This window comes from Bacillus rossius, chromosome 12 (genome assembly GCF_032445375.1).
Source record: "Bacillus rossius redtenbacheri isolate Brsri chromosome 12, Brsri_v3, whole genome shotgun sequence".
Lineage (NCBI taxonomy): Eukaryota > Metazoa > Arthropoda > Insecta > Phasmatodea > Bacillidae > Bacillus > Bacillus rossius.
The window spans coordinates 19,908,808-19,928,177 of NC_086339.1; the positions used below are offsets into that span (position 1 = coordinate 19,908,808).

At 42.5% G+C, this 19,370-nt stretch overlaps 1 protein-coding gene across 2 annotated transcripts in view; it reads right to left on the minus strand.

Annotated features, from left to right (window-relative positions):
• Positions 1–19,370, minus strand: part of LOC134537666 (inactive rhomboid protein 1) — a 53,327-nt gene that overhangs the window by 24,013 nt on the left and 9,944 nt on the right. For both annotated transcript variants that reach the window (XM_063378354.1, XM_063378353.1), the window contains exons 4-6: positions 5,908–6,060; positions 4,241–4,369; positions 2,253–2,425 (exon numbers count right to left, since the gene is read on the minus strand). In XM_063378354.1, coding sequence (XP_063234424.1) covers positions 2,253–2,425; positions 4,241–4,369; positions 5,908–6,060 — 455 coding nt within the window. The remainder of the gene's footprint in view (positions 1–2,252; positions 2,426–4,240; positions 4,370–5,907; positions 6,061–19,370) is intronic.

A 19,370-nucleotide genomic window follows, 5' to 3' on the forward strand; every position in this document is an offset into this window, starting at 1 on the left:
ATCGCAGGAGTGCTCATTCTCGGCAGCAGGATAGGGGGTAGAACACACATAAACCATTTTATTTTACAGTGTTCGCAATCAGTTTGTGCATAATGATGGGAACAAATGCCAGTTTCCAAAACATTGCAACTCTTTCATCAAAGAAAGCTTACTGCTTTTGTTTGTGTTTGTTGTCATTGTGGCGTTCAGATTATCTGTTTAGTTTGATCACTGGTATTTCGCTTGTGCGTTGCTGTGTTGTCCAAAATTGCTTGACGTTCTTTTGCAATTTTCTTGTCATTAACAGTCTGTAGTTTGAAGTTTCTATGTATAACTGTTGAGGTAAGGGTTTAAGTCACAATCAGATAGTATTAATTATATGAATGACATGACACAATAAAATGTCTAGACAAATGTGCAAAATGTAATAAACAAAAGTTCTCAAGAATAATATGTTATTATAAACTAATTTAATCAAGCATAATTAAAAGTACATTGATGATATTGTACTGGGTCCTTAAATTTAGTACCACACATTATTTCCCCACAAGTTTATTAGCGTAATCAATATTAATTAGAGATTTCCCACAGGGCTGGCTTCTCATTAACCAACTCAATGAATGTAGTGCACACGTTTTGCAGTAAAAAATAAGGAAAGTTGACGAGACATGGTTGCCTGTGTGAAAGCTCGCAGGAAATCTCAATCAAGACAATAATACAGCAGTTGATAGTGACTCGCGTGCCACTCGGTTGCCGGGGATCAAGTTTCCTGTGTGAAAGGGCTCGTAACTTTTGACATCAGCTAGTTCTCCGCATGTCTGTTGTGGCCATCATCTTTGTTCATCCATTCCTAAGGATTTTCTACGACAACCAGTGCAAACCAGCACTGGTGTATGACCAAGCTGTTGCACTCGTAATGTTAGCACATGTGCTGTAGCTTAGGGAACTACTGTGTGCGCAAAGGGCACAGTTGGCAGGACTGGACGACAGCGATGGCAGAGGACCTGGCTTGAGATCCAGGAAATGGGTGTGCAGAGGCGGATCCAAAGCCGGGCAAGGGATTGTTGGTATTTTTTTGGCTGTGTGGGAACATCCTGCCTGTAGCATCTAGTGATGATTACTGGAAAGGTTTTCAGCTACATAACTGTGGTGCTAAGAGGCCCCAAAGTCAGCCTATCGGTACCTTTGAGCACTAAATTTGGTGAAAAGAAATTACTTGAGATGATGAAGTTTTCCTGATAGGGGTAAGTTAATAAACATACCAACCAGAAAGTACATTTTCACGTAGCAAGTTGGAGTCTAATTTGTCGAAAATGACAATGCATGAGGGTGAAAATAAGGGAATAAACCAGAGTAATTATATCAACTGTCTTATAATCTTTGTAGAGTTTTGATGCTAACACAATATTTTTATAGAAATATTTGGTTATTCCCATACTGATATACTTTACCTATTTACCATTTTAAGTGTAACTAAATGAAAAATAAACATTAGAAAATCATACAAAAGTGATATTTAAAAAAAAAATTCCTTGAAATTTTTTTTAATGTGATTTTTGTTTGTTTATCACTGGAATTCTTTCTTGCATGTACTGTCCATGCCATCAGATGCAGATTCAATAGCTTCAAGCTGTCTGACCTAAAAAGTTCAAGTATATCAGTTTGGGTAGCAATCAGTAGACAGTCATTTGACAGCAATGTCGGTCCAGTGCCTGTCAGTCAAATGACTTTTCGGCAAAAAGACTTTCGGCCTAGTGCCGGTCGGTCAACTAACTGTTGCCAGAATTAACCAAGTAAGATACATTTCCAGGTTTTCGGACTATTGCCTGTTGGTCAAACAATATTTGGCCTACAGCCGTGCCACATGACTAGACGGCTCAAGTGAACCGATAAAATGGTATATGTCTGCAACAGGACCATCAGCTTTGACAGTAACACAGGCTCTTTAAAATGACACTGATGCACAAGAGAGAAAAGCTGAACGATTTTTCCAAAGAAAAGGATATGAGAGGGAGAGAGAGAGGAGAGGGAGATGGTGTGAAGGGAGGGAGTAAAGAAGGAAGTGAAAGAGAGTAAAAAAGGGAGAATTAGAGAGAGTAACAGAGGAAGAGGGGAGAGACCTTAAGAAGGAGAAATAGAGAGAGGGGAAGGGGTGAGAGAAAGAGAAGAATGCAGAGAGGAAGAGCGAGAGAGTTAGAGAGAGGAGTGGAAGAGAGAAACGGAAGGGACGATAGAGAGAGGAAAGTAGAGAGGGAGAGGATATCTGGTGGTACCTCTCCCGGGTGTAGTACTGCGCATCAAGCTGCACGTGGTCCAGTTGGTCCCTGCTTGCCACGAAGCCTCCCTCGGCCTGGACCACCCTCGATGGCCCCGCCACGTCGCCTTCTGCCGCCTGCGCCGCAGCCGCCGCCACTGCCGCCTGCGGGAGGGGCTTGTCGAAGAACACCTGGCCAAAAAATAAAAACAGCCCCCTGTCACGTCCGCTCCAAGTTCAAGACACGAGAGCAAGCCAGAGGCCGCCTGGCTGGACGCACAAGCACTAGACGCACAATAGCATTTAGAGTGATGCCGGCTCGTGCATCACACATAGTCTATACACGTGGGCAGTGTTCAGTATTTCGTCGGCTTACTTCTAAAACCTCGTAAGTCCAGATTTTCCCAGTTTTATATTCCGGATGTGTTTGGTGTTTTTTTTTTTTTTTTTTTTTTTTTTTCATTTTTTCATAGTGCATATGCTGATAAAACCTCGTAAGTCAACTCTACTTAGTCTCTTTTCTATTCACAAATTATAAAACCTCGTATCTTTGTCAGTCGAAACCGTGCTCCAAAAGCTCATAAGTTCTCCTGTAAAATTGACTGAAATGGAGTTACGAGGTTTTAGAAGTAAGCCGATGATTTGTCATCTGTTACGAACTTGTAAAATTTCATGTTACCTTTACATTACAGTACATGCAAAAATAAAAGAAGTTAAAAAGTAGGTATAGAACTGTGGAGTATGCCTGTATATATATATAGTACCTACATTTTATCTTTCTTTATTACCAAATGGCTCACTTCTTTTGTTATTTGGTAATGTTTTTTATATAAAATATTCGATTAAACATATTTGTGTGTGCCTGTGATGCTAATTTAGCTTTATAACTGAGCATTTTGCTTTATTCCCCTGGTGAAATTATTATATAAGCTAGGTTTCTCCGGAATGTTCACTCCCTCACAACAAATATTTCAAATGAGGGGAAAAAAGAAAAAACACACTAAATGCTTTTTATATGCTCTTGTACCTACCTATGATGTGTATCATGTCGTAATAAACAAAAAATGACCATTGTCAGTGGTTTACAATAAAAGATGTACCGGTTGGAACATTAATCATGCATCAGTGTTTGCCTACGGAAGCTCATTTCGACTTAAGTGGCAGCAGGAAGCAGCATTTCTGTAGTACCTAGTTGTAAGTTACATTGTGAGCAATGAACCTGTTAAAATCAAAGTAAAGTTAGCTGTGAAATAGAATTGGATCAAATGGTCAAACAATGTGTACAGCATAAATTAAAAAATTCCTTGTAGTATAAAAATTCCTTGTAGTATAATACAGTTGTTATATCATCAGTAGAAAAATGTTGGAACAGAGTACAAGATAGAAAAAGCACAATAAGTTCATTTGAATAAAATAAAAATTTTCATTGTTATGGGGTAAAAATTCAGTGTTTACAGTTGTAACTATTTTGAATGAAGGGTACTGGTCTTCAGCATCGGAGGTGGATCCATTGGAAAGGAGGATATGCTTGAGGGGCTAAATTCCTGTTCCCCTCTCCTTTTCGTAGCTATACCAGTCACAATTTATGTTGGGTGTAGGTTTTTTACCCAAGGAAAAAACTTTAACTAACTGAGCATGATATTCTGGATGTACCACTGTTCAGAATCACCAATACAGTCTTTTTTCTTGGGTAAAATTCGACTAGCCTCCATCGAGTATCATCGTGTTATTTTTTTTTTGTGCTGGTGTCATAAGTGCTGCACCAAACCAAGATTTTTATTTTTGAATGATCTGGGTTCTGATGAGGAATATGCAATTTAAATGTTATGATGTGAAGCATAGGTATATCCGTATAGTTACAAAATAGTAATCAGATGTAAGTATCGACAAAGGAGGATGTTGTGTCTGATCGTTGGACACAAGGCCAGTGCGATCAGAGTGCCGCCGCTTGGCTGGACTCCTCCTGCCGGCCGGGTCGTGGAGGAGAGGCGAGCGAGGCTACTGTACCTCATCCTCCCCGAGAGTCATCGGGGTGTCCTCGTCGCCAGAAGCCGACTCCGGCACGTCGGACAGTGCGAAGCTGCGGGCCCGCTCGTTGCTGCGGGGCTGAGGCCTCGGCCTGTGCCTCGTCAGGGTCTGCGGCAAAGACGGACCAACCGCAGCAATGATTTGTGTGGCTCCCGCGTTCTCGTCAAGTTGGAATAATTACAAGCAAAGATGATGCGAATCGAGTCACTCCGTAAGCTTGCTGCTTGTCAGAGTGCATTATGGGGGTAATAAGGGAAGCCGGGACGTAGTCACGGGGAAATCCCAGGGATCCGAACTCCTCCCTTCCAGGATTTCAAAACACAAGGAAAAAAAAAAACAATTTAGACAGAATACGAAAATTACAGCAACTTAGCTAGGTAAGGTTACAAAGAGAATATTTTGGAAGGATTATTGTAACCTTAGTGGAAGTGGACCACAACAATGTGTTTCCTGCCAAATATAGCCGACTACAACAATGTGTTTCCTGCTAAATATAGCCCTACATTCCTCATACAAAGAAGCGGCAAGTGGTCTATATTTAATGCTGGTTGGCACAAGTGTAACTGTAAGTCATTGGCGAATCCAAAAAAAAAAAAAAAAAAGAGGCGGGAGAACATCCCCCCCCCCCCCCCCCCCCCATCCTCCCTGAAACCTGAATAGTTTTCACTTTCCAAATTACTTATAGATCACAAAACTTACTTAAGCATTATTTTACTGCAGTGCTATAGATAATAGGACGTTTTAAAACTACAAATATAATGTACTAAATATTTAAATTCTAAATGTACTAAAATAGTATTAGAAAATTTAATTTGGGCCTCCCCTGATCCTCAATCTGGATTCGCCCTGGCTGTATGTATGTCATACAAACTTAAATCATGTATTTCATGTTTTATATAACATTAATATACATGTATTTATGGCTTGTTCTAACAAAATCATTAAATCATTTTCCTTAAAATCAGTCTATTAAAAGCAATTAAATAAAATTACAAAATATAAAATGTTCAGTTTTCTTTTCTCAAGCAATGTCATTTATGTAAATTTACAAGGGTAAATGTTGGCGTCCTAAAAGTGTACTCTTCCTTGAGATTTTAGTGTAAAAATCAACTAACTTATACATTCGATTATAAAGAAAACTTGCTCACAAAAAAAAAAAAGATGATGGTTATACTGTACCACCTCCTTCACAACTTCACAAAGCATGGCTAAGTCCATGGGGAAGCCTAGGTGAGATGGATGTGGAGGCAGTGTTGGAATCAGGTGGAAAAGGAGGGGGGGGGGGGGGAAGAGAGAGATAGAAGAGTTGAAGCCCTCCGCCTTTACCGATCCCAACTTACATCACTGTTAGAACAGTGATTATACTTCGTTTTCTGTGAAAATATTTTGAAAAGGAAAAAAAAAAAAAAAAAACAGACGTTATGTTGTAAATCAGATTAGACATTCCTGGCATGCAAGTTAAAAAAAAAAAAAAAAAACTTTTTACCAGTTACCAGTTGTGGTAGGACGGAATTACAATGCAAGCGATTTCGGGGGGGGGGGGGGGGGCACAGCTTTGCGCCCGGGGCGTATGCCCCGCTTGCCCTCCCCCCTAGTTGCGGCCCTGAGCATGAAAGGTATGTCATGTGAGAGTGTCGGAGCCTCACCGTGACGACGAGGGCGAGCCCGCCGAAGGTCATCTGCGCCACAGACTCTTTCCGCCGGACGGGCGGCTCGCTCCAGCGGGGGGCGGGCAGCTCGGCGGATGGGCCGGGGGCGCGGCCCGGGGGAAGCACGTCGGGCCGGCACGGGTCCCGGGTCTGCAACACGGCGCAAGCCCTCTCGCACTCCCCGCCCCCACACACACACACGCCGCCGGCTCGGGGGCGTTCCAACGTTGCAACTTCAACACTCACATTACTATTGACACCAACACACCGACATACGGGGCCTGCAGTAGTAGCCGCAGACGGCGCGACTCATCAACACAGTAACATACCTACTGTCTTCACTGATATTTTGCTAATTTATTTCATAAATTTTTCAAATATTTCAAATTTGAATACAATGTTTTATTTTTATAAAAAACAATTTTTATTCAGTAGTATATAATAGTATGTCCGAGATCAGGGTTCAGGGTGTGGAGCCGAGAGCCGGCTCCGCCATCTTGGATTTGTGACGTCACGGCGGCAAAAATTCCTCAAAATTTCCCGTTTTAAGAAAAAATTTCCCGTTTTCGAGGGAAAAATTCCCGTTTCGAAGGAAAATTTCCCGATTCAGTCCTTAAAAATCCCAACGGCTAGAAATGTCCTGATAGAGGCTTAAGCATCCTTAACTCAAGCCTCAGTTAAGCCTCTATCAGGATGTGACCTCGACCTTTGACCTTGACCTTGACCCAGACGGCCATTTTGGATCCGCCATATTGAAAATCCGTAATTTTAATGCTAGAGATTCGGGAAAAAAAATTAAAAATCAAAAAAATTAACTAATCGAATATAATAATAAAAAATCCTTAAAACCACCGTTGCACTTTTTCGTGACGGCCGCCATCTTGTCTTCGTTGCTGGAAGCCACCATCTTGTTTTCACCCGCTAGAGTGCGCCGATGACATGTTAGTTTAATTCGTATCCGCTAGAGTGCAGTAATAATTTATTACTGTGACACCCGCCATCTTGTCATTTGGTCGCCATCTTGAAAATCCGTAATTATTTAGCTAGAAATTCGGGAAAAGTTCCAAAATTAATTAAATAAATCACTCATTAATTTACATATTGATTTGATCCGCTCCTGTCCTCGGTTCGATCTTGGATGATGCAAAAAAAATTAAATATAACATCAATTTAACATAATAGTAACAGGTTCGAGGAATTAAACACTGCAAGTTCTTTTACAAACATAATATTTATTACATAATTTCTATTCTACTACAGGATCATTTGAGAAAGCCAGCAATCTTATAATCATTTAGTTCCGCAGCGGTGTGAAATGACTAATTCTTAGCTCCAATCGGTTTATACTAGACAGAGTCCAGCCAGAACCTTTACAGACATAGTCCACCTCTTCTTGACAGAGTTTCTGGATACCGTTTTTAACAGTTTGCTTCACATCGTCAGAACTGTAAATTACTGCAGCCGATGTCTTGAATGCACACTTCTTCACTTTGTCATCGAACGGATATGGCTTTCCATATATACAGTCCAACCACAAGTTATATTTCAAAGGTCCGTTTGTTGCTACATCATCAGTAAGCTGATTGATTATGTCCTCTCTGATATCATCGAGAAAATTACAAATGTCTTTCGACTCACCTAACGTATTTAAATAATAATAGTCCTTCAATGTTCCACGAAATGCAGACTGCGCCAAGTAGAAGCCATTATCGTTCACTTGTAATGCTCCGAACACAGTCTTAGGTTTATTTTCCTGTTCAGACGTCATACCAATCGGTTGCTGCACATCGGTTTTCTTGCTTGTACGCTCACGAGCCTTCAACCTAAACCGAGGAGTCGAAATTTCTGCAGGTAGTTCAGCAGTAGGCACACGGACTTCACCTTTACAGTTTTTCGCATGTCGTCGCAAATTATCAATTCGAGTAAACCATTCATGACACTCATCACATCGAAACTTCATGCGAGATGGATTCTTCGTGCATTTGCTCCGCTCATGTCTTCGTGCATCATGGGAAAATGCGAACGACGTATCACAGTAGCTGCAAGGATACCGTGGTGATGAAGACGAACCTTTCAGACCTGATCCAGATGTCGATGTTACTACGATTTTACTATCTCCAGGCATACTCTTATGCACATCGATGCATCGTTGTTGCGACGAAACCTTTACTTTCTGCCGAACAGCAGGGCCTTTGCATGCCTTCATGTGCGTTTTCATATTATCTTTTCTGGCAAACTGCTTATGACATTTCTCACAAACAAACATTTTACGATATAGGTTCTTGACACATTCGCTCCTCTCGTGTCGCCGAGCATTGCTGCTGTTTGAGAAAATCTTGTCGCAATAACAGCACCGATGTTCGCTAGTTGTCAAATCAGCATCCATTGAAGTCTCCATCGAGGTCGTATCGTCGATCGTCGTGGTTTCCTGCACATCCAGCTCAGTAGTCATTAAGCTATCTTCTGCTGGTGGTATCACATCTGTTGAAATCTCCTCCAATGTTGTCGTTCTCGTTGCCAACGGGATCTGCACCTTCTTCGTCGTCGTTGACGTCAAGGTTCCCGTAGACGATGGTACAACGTCCATCATGTTCGTCGTTAAAGTCGGTAAAGATGCCATCAAGTTCGCAAGATCAAGTAATTACGCGACTTATGCACCAGATGAATCAAATTAGGTGATCCTTGCAACGTCGTCGTCAGTAACAAACTGAGCGACCTGTTGTCTAGGACTCGCTTATATACATGCACCGTATGGAATAAAACGCTAGTCAAATCAAGAACCATTTACAATAATACTAGAGTCAAAACAACATTAAAATAGAAGGACCATCAACGAAAAGGCAGCACATTTGGAAGCACCGACAACGAAACGGCAGCACATTTGGAAGCACCGACAACGAAAAGACAGCACATTTGGAAGCACCGACAACGAAAAGGCAGCACATTTGGAAGCACCGAAAACGAAACGGCAGCACATTTGGAAGCACCGACAACGAAAAGGCAGCACATTTGGAAGCACCGACAACGAAAAGGCAGCACATTTGGAAGCACCGACAACGAAAAGGCAGCACATTTGAAAGCACCGACAACGAAATAGCAGCACATTTGGAAGCACCGACAACGAAAAGGCAGCACATTTGGAAGCACCGACAACGAAACGGCAGCACATTTGGAAGCACCGACAACGAAAAGGCAGCACATTTGGAAGCACCGACAACGAAACGGCAGCACATTTGGAAGCACCGACAACGAAACGGCAGCACATTTGGAAGCACCGACAACGAAACGGCAGCACATTTGGAAGCACCGACAACGAAACGGCAGCACATTTGGAAGCACCGACAACGAAACGGCAGCACATTTGGAAGCACCGACAACGAAACGGCAGCACATTTGGAAGCACCGACAACGAAAAGGCAGCACATTTGGAAGCACCGACAACGAAAAGGCAGCACATTTGGAAGCACCGACAACGAAAAGGCAGCACATTTGGAAGCACCGACAACGAAAAGGCAGCACATTTGGAAGCACCGACAACGAAACGGCAGCACATTTGGAAGCACCGGCAACGAAAAGGCAGCACATTTGGAAGCACCGACAACGAAAAGGCAGCGCATTTGGAAGCACCGACAACGAAAAGGCAGCACCATCATCAAAAAGGCCGCACATTTGTCATTGGCTCCAATATTCATTGGCTCCAATATTCATTGGCTCCAATATTCATTGGCTCCAATATTCATTGGCTCCAATATTCATTGGCTCCATTATTCATTGATTCCATCAGTCTATTGATTCCATCAGTCTAGTGACTCCATCTGTCATTGGCTCCTACAGTCATTGGCTCCTACAGTCATTGGCTCCAACAACTGTCTTTTGTCTCACCAACTCCAAATATATATTTGGCTAGAATTCTACGAGTCTAAGAGACTATGAGACCACATGGCTACGAGTCTAAAATGATCTAGCTGGTTACGAGTTATACATGGCTTGCGAGGCTACAGAGCTACGAAGTTTCTAGTACACAGGTTTACATGACTGCGAGGATACAGGACTACAAGTCTGCAAGAGTACTTGACTACGAAGGTACTCGTCTACATGACTCCAGTTACCGCATCTGTCTTCGACGGAATTTTCTCTTTTGCTCCAACTGCTCCATCAGCATTATGTTATAAGATTACAAGGCCTCTTGCTTACGTAGCTTCAAGTCTACAAGCCTCCAATGCATCATGACTGCGAGACTACGATCAATGAGGTTACGAGTCTACGCGATTGCGAGTCTTCTAGGTTACATGATCGCGAGGCTATAGGACTACGAAGCTTCTAGAACGCATGGTTACGAGACTGCGAGGCTACAATTCTACGAGGTCCCAAGACATCCAGGCTACGCGACTACGAGCCATGAGGTTACGAGACTACGTGACTACGAATCTTCAAGTTTACGAGACTGCGAGGCTACAGAGCTACGAAGCCTCTAGTACACAGGTTTACGTGACTGCGAGGATACAGGACTACGCGACTTCGAGCCATAAGGTTACGAGATTACGTGACTACGAATCTTCATGTTTACGAGACTGCGAGGCTACAGAGCTACGAAGCCTCTAGAAAACGAGTTTACGTGACTGCGTGGATACAGGAATACAAGTCTGCATGAGTTCTTGACTACGAAGCTACTCGTCTACAAGGCTCCAATTGACACATCTGTCTTCGATGGAATTTTCTCTTTTGCTACATCTACACCATCAGCATTATGTTATAAGATTACAAAGCTACTTGCTTACGTAGCTTCAAGTCTACGAGGCTCCAATACATCATGACTACGAGACTACGAGCCATGAGGTTACGAGACTATGCGATTGCAAGTCTTTAAGGTTACGTCATCGCGAGGCTATAGGACTACGAAGCTTCCAGAACGCATGGTTACGAGAATGCATGACTAATTGGCCACATGGCTACGAAACTTTATGTCTCTGACTGACTACAATAGCACTATTCAGTGGTGAGAGTTAATTTATTTCATGCAAAGGTACTTGCTGCAAGCAGTTCCACTTTTCAACATCAGATGACGTCACGTTTTGCTTGCAGGTAAAATAATATTTATTTATTTTATGCGGGATGCGGGTTGTTCACTATCGATCGCATAAGAAGAATGGCATCGATAGTCTTCAAGGAGAAGGAAGTTCGTCCTTCCTGCTAGTGCTTCTCAGATTTCTCACGGTCCGCCATCTTGGATTGCGACGTCACGGCTGCCATCTTGGATGGGTGTGACTTTGACCTTTGACCGAAACCGCAGGAATGATCGCAAGCACACGGATTAACCATCAAAATATATATAAGAATTATCAGGAGCACACGGAGAAAACCATCATAATATTGGCAAGAATAATCAGGAGCACACGGAGAAAAACGACACATGTTTTCTTTGATATCATAAAATTACAGAAAAAAAATATTTAGAAATAAAAAAAATTAATAAAAAAATTTAAAATAAAAACAAAAAATACATAAATAGATTCTGCTAGCTTGTAAACTTATCATTGCTGAGCAAAGATAGAGTTCTAGTACAAGCCAGAATTTTATGTATTTTTTGTTTTTATTTTAAATTTTTTTATTAATTTTTTTTATTTCTAAATATTTTTTTTCTGTAATTTTATGATATCAAAGAAAACATGTGTCGTTTTTCTCCGTGTGCTCCTGATTATTCTTGCCAATATTATGATGGTTTTCTCCGTGTGCTCCTGATAATTCTTATATATATTTTGATGGTTAATCCGTGTGCTTGCGATCATTCCTGCGGTTTCGGTCAAAGGTCAAAGTCACACCCATCTAAGATGGCAGCCGTGACGTCACAATCCAAGATGGCGGACCGTGAGAAATCTGAGAAGCACTAGCAGGAAGGACGAACTTCCTTCTCCTTGAAGACTATCGATGCCATTCTTCTTATGCGATCGATAGTGAACAACCCGCATCCCGCATAAAATAAATAAATATTATTTTACCTGCAAGCAAAACGTGACGTCATCTGATGTTGAAAAGTGGAACTGCTTGCAGCAAGTACCTTTGCATGAAATAAATTAACTCTCACCACTGAATAGTGCTATTGTAGTCAGTTAGAGACATAAAGTTTCGTAGCCATGTGGCCAATTAGTCATGCATTCTCGTAACCATGCGTTCTGGAAGCTTCGTAGTCCTATAGCCTCGCGATGACGTAACCTTGAAGACTTGCAATCGCATAGTCTCGTAACCTCAAGGCTCGTAGTCTCGTAGTCATGATGTATTGGAGCCTCGTAGACTTGAAGCTACGTAAGCAAGTAGCTTTGTAATCTTATAACATAATGCTGATGGTGTAGATGTAGCAAAAGAGAAAATTCCATCGAAGACAGATGTGTCAATTGGAGCCTTGTAGACGAGTAGCTTCGTAGTCAAGAACTCATGCAGACTTGTATTCCTGTATCCACGCAGTCACGTAAACTCGTTTTCTAGAGGCTTCGTAGCTCTGTAGCCTTGCAGTCTCGTAAACATGAAGATTCGTAGTCACGTAATCTCGTAACCTTATGGCTCGAAGTCGCGTAGTCCTGTATCCTCGCAGTCACGTAAACCTGTGTACTAGAGGCTTCGTAGCTCTGTAGCCTCGCAGTCTCGTAAACTTGAAGATTCGTAGTCACGTAGTCTCGTAACCTCATGGCTCGTAGTCGCGTAGCCTGGATGTCTTGGGACCTCGTAGAATTGTAGCCTCGCAGTCTCGTAACCATGCGTTCTAGAAGCTTCGTAGTCCTATAGCCTCGCGATCATGTAACCTAGAAGACTCGCAATCGCGTAGACTCGTAACCTCATTGATCGTAGTCTCGCAGTCATGATGCATTGGAGGTTTGTAGACTTGAAGCTACGTAAGCAAGAGGCCTTGTAATCTTATAACATAATGCTGATGGAGCAGTTGGAGCAAAAGAGAAAATTCCGTCGAAGACAGATGCGGTAACTGGAGTCATGTAGACGAGTACCTTCGTAGTCAAGTACTCTTGCAGACTTGTAGTCCTGTAACCTCGCAGTCATGTAAACCTGTGTACTAGAAACTTCGTAGCTCTGTAGCCTCGCAAGCCATGTATAACTCGTAACCAGCTAGATCATTTTAGACTCGTAGCCATGTGGTCTCATAGTCTCTTAGACTCGTAGAATTCTAGCCAAATATATATTTGGAGTTGGTGAGACAAAAGACAGTTGTTGGAGCCAATGACTGTAGGAGCCAATGACTGTAGGAGCCAATGACAGATGGAGTCACTAGACTGATGGAATCAATAGACGGATGGAATCAATGAATAATGGAGCCAATGAATATTGGAGCCAATGAATATTGGAGCCAATGACAAATGTGCGGCCTTTTTGATGATGGTGCTGCCTTTTCGTTGTCGGTGCTTCCAAATGCGCTGCCTTTTCGTTGTCGGTGCTTCCAAATGTGCTGCCTTTTCGTTGCCGGTGCTTCCAAATGTGCTGCCGTTTCGTTGTCGGTGCTTCCAAATGTGCTGCCTTTTCGTTGTCGGTGCTTCCAAATGTGCTGCCTTTTTGTTGTCGGTGCTTCCAAATGTGCTGCCTTTTCGTTGTCGGTGCTTCCAAATGTGCTGCCTTTTCGTTGTCGGTGCTTCCAAATGTGCTGCCGTTTCGTTGTCGGTGCTTCCAAATGTGCTGCCGTTTCGTTGTCGGTGCTTCCAAATGTGCTGCCGTTTCGTTGTCGGTGCTTCCAAATGTGCTGCCGTTTCGTTGTCGGTGCTTCCAAATGTGCTGCCGTTTCGTTGTCGGTGCTTCCAAATGTGCTGCCGTTTCGTTGTCGGTGCTTCCAAATGTGCTGCCTTTTCGTTGTCGGTGCTTCCAAATGTGCTGCCGTTTCGTTGTCGGTGCTTCCAAATGTGCTGCCTTTTCGTTGTCGGTGCTTCCAAATGTGCTGCTATTTCGTTGTCGGCGCTTTCAAATGTGCTGCCTTTTCGTTGTCGGTGCTTCCAAATGTGCTGCCTTTTCGTTGTCGGTGCTTCCAAATGTGCTGCCTTTTCGTTGTCGGTGCTTCCAAATGTGCTGCCGTTTCGTTTTCGGTGCTTCCAAAGTGCTGCCTTTTCGTTGTCGGTGCTTCCAAATGTGCTGTCTTTTCGTTGTCGGTGCTTCCAAATGTGCTGCCGTTTCGTTGTCGGTGCTTCCAAATGTGCTGCCTTTTCGTTGATGGTCCTTCTATTTTAATGTTGTTTTGACTCTAGTATTATTGTAAATGGTTCTTGATTTGACTAGCGTTTTATTCCATACGGTGCATGTATATAAGCGAGTCCTAGACAACAGGTCGCTCAGTTTGTTACTGACGACGACGTTGCAAGGATCACCTAATTTGATTCATCTGGTGCATAAGTCGCGTAATTACTTGATCTTGCGAACTTGATGGCATCTTTACCGACTTTAACGACGAACATGATGGACGTTGTACCATCGTCTACGGGAACCTTGACGTCAACGACGACGAAGAAGGTGCAGATCCCGTTGGCAACGAGAACGACAACATTGGAGGAGATTTCAACAGATGTGATACCACCAGCAGAAGATAGCTTAATGACTACTGAGCTGGATGTGCAGGAAACCACGACGATCGACGATACGACCTCGATGGAGACTTCAATGGATGCTGATTTGACAACTAGCGAACATCGGTGCTGTTATTGCGACAAGATTTTCTCAAACAGCAGCAATGCTCGGCGACACGAGAGGAGCGAATGTGTCAAGAACCTATATCGTAAAATGTTTGTTTGTGAGAAATGTCATAAGCAGTTTGCCAGAAAAGATATTATGAAAACGCACATGAAGGCATGCAAAGGCCCTGCTGTTCGGCAGAAAGTAAAGGTTTCGTCGCAACAACGATGCATCGATGTGCATAAGAGTATGCCTGGAGATAGTAAAATCGTAGTAACATCGACAACTGGATCAGGTCTGAAAGGTTCGTCTTCATCACCACGGTATCCTTGCAGCTACTGTGATACGTCGTTCGCATTTTCCCATGATGCACGAAGACATGAGCGGAGCAAATGCACGAAGAATCCATCTCGCATGAAGTTTCGATGTGATGAGTGTCATGAATGGTTTACTCGAATTGATAATTTGCGACGACATGCGAAAAACTGTAAAGGTGAAGTCCGTGTGCCTACTGCTGAACTACCTGCAGAAATTTCGACTCCTCGGTTTAGGTTGAAGGCTCGTGAGCGTACAAGCAAGAAAACCGATGTGCAGCAACCGATTGGTATGACGTCTGAACAGGAAAATAAACCTAAGACTGTGTTCGGAGCATTACAAGTGAACGATAATGGCTTCTACTTGGCGCAGTCTGCATTTCGTGGAACATTGAAGGACTATTATTATTTAAATACGTTAGGTGAGTCGAAAGACATTTGTAATTTTCTCGATGATATCAGAGAGGACATAATCAATCAGCTTACTGATGATGTAGCAACAAACGGACCTTTGAAATATAACTTGTGGTTGGACTGTATATATGGAAAGCCATATCCGTTCGATGACAAAGTGAAGAAGTGTGCATTCAAGACATCGGCTGCAGTAATTTACAGTTCTGACGATGTGAAGCAAACTGTTAAAAACGGTATCCAGAAACTCTGTCAAGAAGAGGTGGACTATGTCTGTAAAGGTTCTGGCTGGACTCTGTCTAGTATAAACCGATTGGAGCTAAGAATTAGTCATTTCACACCGCTGCGGAACTAAATGATTATAAGATTGCTGGCTCTCTCAAATGATCCTGTAGTAGAATAGAAATTATGTAATAAATATTATGTTTGTAAAAGAACTTGCAGTGTTTAATTCCTCGAACCTGTTACTATTATGTTAAATTGATGTTATATTTAATTTTTTTTTGCATCATCCAAGATCGAACCGAGGACAGGAGCGGATCAAATCAATATGTAAATTAATGAGTGATTTATTTAATTAATTTTGGAACTTTTCCCGAATTTCTAGCTAAATAATTACGGATTTTCAAGATGGCGACCAAATGACAAGATGGCGGGTGTCACAGTAATAAATTATTACTGCACTCTAGCGGATACGAATTAAACTAACATGTCATCGGCGCACTCTAGCGGGTGAAAACAAGATGGTGGCTTCCAGCAACGAAGACAAGATGGCGGCCGTCACGAAAAAGTGCAACGGTGGTTTTAAGGATTTTTTATTATTTAATTCGATTAGTTAATTTTTTTGATTTTTAATTTTTTTTCCCGAATCTCTAGCATTAAAATTACGGATTTTCAATATGGCGGATCCAAAATGGCCGTCGGGGTCAAGGTCAAGGTCAAAGGTCGAGGTCACATCCTGATAGAGGCTTAACTGAGGCTTGAGTTAAGGATGCTTAAGCCTCTATCAGGACATTTCTAGCCGTTGGGATTTTTAAGGACTAAATCGGGAAATTTTCCCTCGAAACGGGAATTTTTCCCTCGAAAACGGGAAATTTTTTCTTAAAACGGGAAATTTTGAGTCATTTTGAGTCATTTTTGAGGAATTTTGAGGAATTTTTGCCGCCGTGACGTCACAAATCCAAGATGGCGGAGCCGGCTCTCGGCTCCACACCCTGAACCCTGATCTCGGACATACTATTATATACTACTTTATTCAAACCAAAATGTACTTGCCCTACCCTTTATTACATGCATACACTATTGCATTAAGTTGTACTTAATTAGCTGACATTATCAAGTTGGTAATATTGAATGTAGGCTTTGTGTCTGTAAATACACTTATGTAGCGGCCACATTAATTTGAAATAAGATTAAAAGTATAGATAACTGAAAAAATAAATAGAATAATTATTTATGCTAGTTTCAATTAATTATAATGTAACTACCTAAAAAAATGGGCTGGGATCTAGAAGAGTAAATATAATTAGTAATTTTAAAAATTTATTATTATTCACTATTTTGTTTTACAGTTTGTTTGTTTTACAGTTTTCTGTAAACGGAGTTCTTAAAGTTAACTATTCCCTGAGATTTTAGTGTGACAACCAAGCGCGGCTTCAGAAGGGGGGGGGGGGCGGTGGGGGAGATATCCCCTCCCGAGACCAATTTTATTGATTAGTATATATTTACCTATGTTTACTAAAATATTCAATTTAATATGTTAAACTTTTATCTCATCAAAAGTTGCATGGAGCTACTAAGGTTCTGTATTTGAAACCTATAATTTGTAAATAATATTCCAAGGCCAATATCTGACCACTTTCATTTTTTTTCTTCCAAATACGACCTTTATTTTGTGCGATAGCCCCTCCCGAAAAGTCATCCTGAAGCCGCCATTGGTGACAAACAGTTTTTTTTAAATTCAATTATAAAGAAAACTTGCTCGTGAAAAATGATGTAATGGTCATACTGGACATCGTGGCTACGGCCCTGGTGTCCCGCCTCGCCAAAAACAAATAGGTACACCCAGTGGCGTAGCCAGGATTTGTGTATGGGGAGTGTTAAGTAGCATGCCCCACCCCCCTGTAATAAAGCGGGGGGTCCGGGGGTCCTCCCCCGGGAAAATTTGGATTTTAAGGTGTAAAATAGTGCTATTTTAGCAGTTTTCGGTACTTCAATTTAAATATTGTAATGGTAATTTTTTTTATTAATTTTTAATATGAAATTTGATTGATTAATAAGAAATTAATTAATGATTTGGTGCTAAGGGTGGGGGGTGAACCCCTAACCACCCCCCTGGCTACGCCCCTGGGTACACCCCTGGCCAGGCGGGCGGCTTCGTGCAGACAAGATACAGACGCGCGCACGGCTGGATGTAGTCGGCCAACGTATACACAAAGGGAGAGAGAGAGAGAGAAAAAAGAGAAGATCGATTATGCAGAGCGCGTGCGTCAGCAGTCGCGTGGTCGCCCGACGCCGACGGACGGGCAACGAGGAGCCGGGAGCGGCGGGAATAACGGACAGCGACGCGAGAGAGAAAAACACAGCAGGGAATGTAAATCGCTTGATAAGAAGGGCTGAAGAGGGAGGAAAGACGCATGTTCTGCCCTGCAGGGAGCATAGAAAAAAAAAATAAAAAAACAGAGGCGTTATTCCAACCGCGCAGCGTGTTGAATTCAATTCAAAGTTTTCCCCACACTGCGCGGCGGAGAGATAAACGAACGAACGGAGATTTCTCTCTCAGCGGACAAAGCACAGGCAACTTGTCAGTTCAGACAACGGCGTTCTAGACGAACGTAATGGCAGGGTTTTTTTTTTTTTTCCCATCCACAACTCGTGAATACGTCTGCTTTTTCTCAGGTTCAGAAATGCATCTTTCCAGTTAACAAAGAAAAACTAGTTTATTTTTTTAAAAAATAGTTAAGCTATACTTATTTAGGCGCGTTATTGAAAAAGAAAAAAATGATGAGAGTAAAGATTTACGATAGTTCTCAAAAAATACTTTATTTTTATTTTTAATATTTGACTATATGCCTACATGCATGCATCTTTCAAAGCAAACAATTCAGTTCATCCACTACGATGGTGGCTCAGACTTGTTTGCTCGATCAGGCAACACCGCCGCAGGGCAAGCCGCAACCGTGCTGTCATCACAGCCATCGCGGGCCTCGAGGTCCGACTTCCAGATCCGGGCATCGAACCGCGGGCCCGCGAAGAGCGGTCCCAGGCCGCCCGCTGCCTCTGGTTGTGGAAATAGCTGTAAGGTCTTAAGGGCCCCGCCTACATGGGCACACATACGGTGTGCAGAGCTTCAGGAAAAACCAACGCGATTTCAAAACTACTCAAGACATCCGAGTGGGGTATGTTTACGAAAAGCATTTAAAGAGTTCGCAGAGGCCAGAAAAGTAATTTTAATTTTGGATCATGATTTTTAAACTGTATTTCTAGAAGGGTTAAAAATGGCTAAAACGCATGTTCTCAGAGTAATATTTTTAGGCGTAAAACAACCAGTACAGATTATTAAAAAAGCACTTAAGGGACTTGCATTACACCTTTATCTCCATTTCTCGGCCATATAATGTTGCGGTCACCGCTAAAATTTCACGAGAAGACTAACGCGTCAATTCAGAGCCTTGCGCTTGGAGGCGATACCGCGCTAGAAATACCAGCGAGCGTCGCGCTTATCATCCCGCCTCACTAACACACACATACACCCCTGACGAGGCGGGCCCCTTAATGGTGAGTGTGTGTGAGTTAGGTAATTTGGCGGAGGGGGGGGGGGGTTGCAGCCAGGACTCGAACCCGCGCTGTGCCGAGTGGCACGGTGGGAGAGAACGGCGTGCGAATGTTGTTTTGGGTTCGTGGGTTCGAATCCCAGTGTGCCAGGCTAAGGGCGCCCATGCCTATGGGCAGGGTGGGTCCGTGGCTCCCCCTAGCTTTCAGGCAAAGAAAAAAAAATTAGGTGTTCTTAAGCATTTTGGGCAAATTTTGAGTCCTTTTAAGGCCATTTTTGGCCATTTTTTTTGTCATTTGTGATGGTTT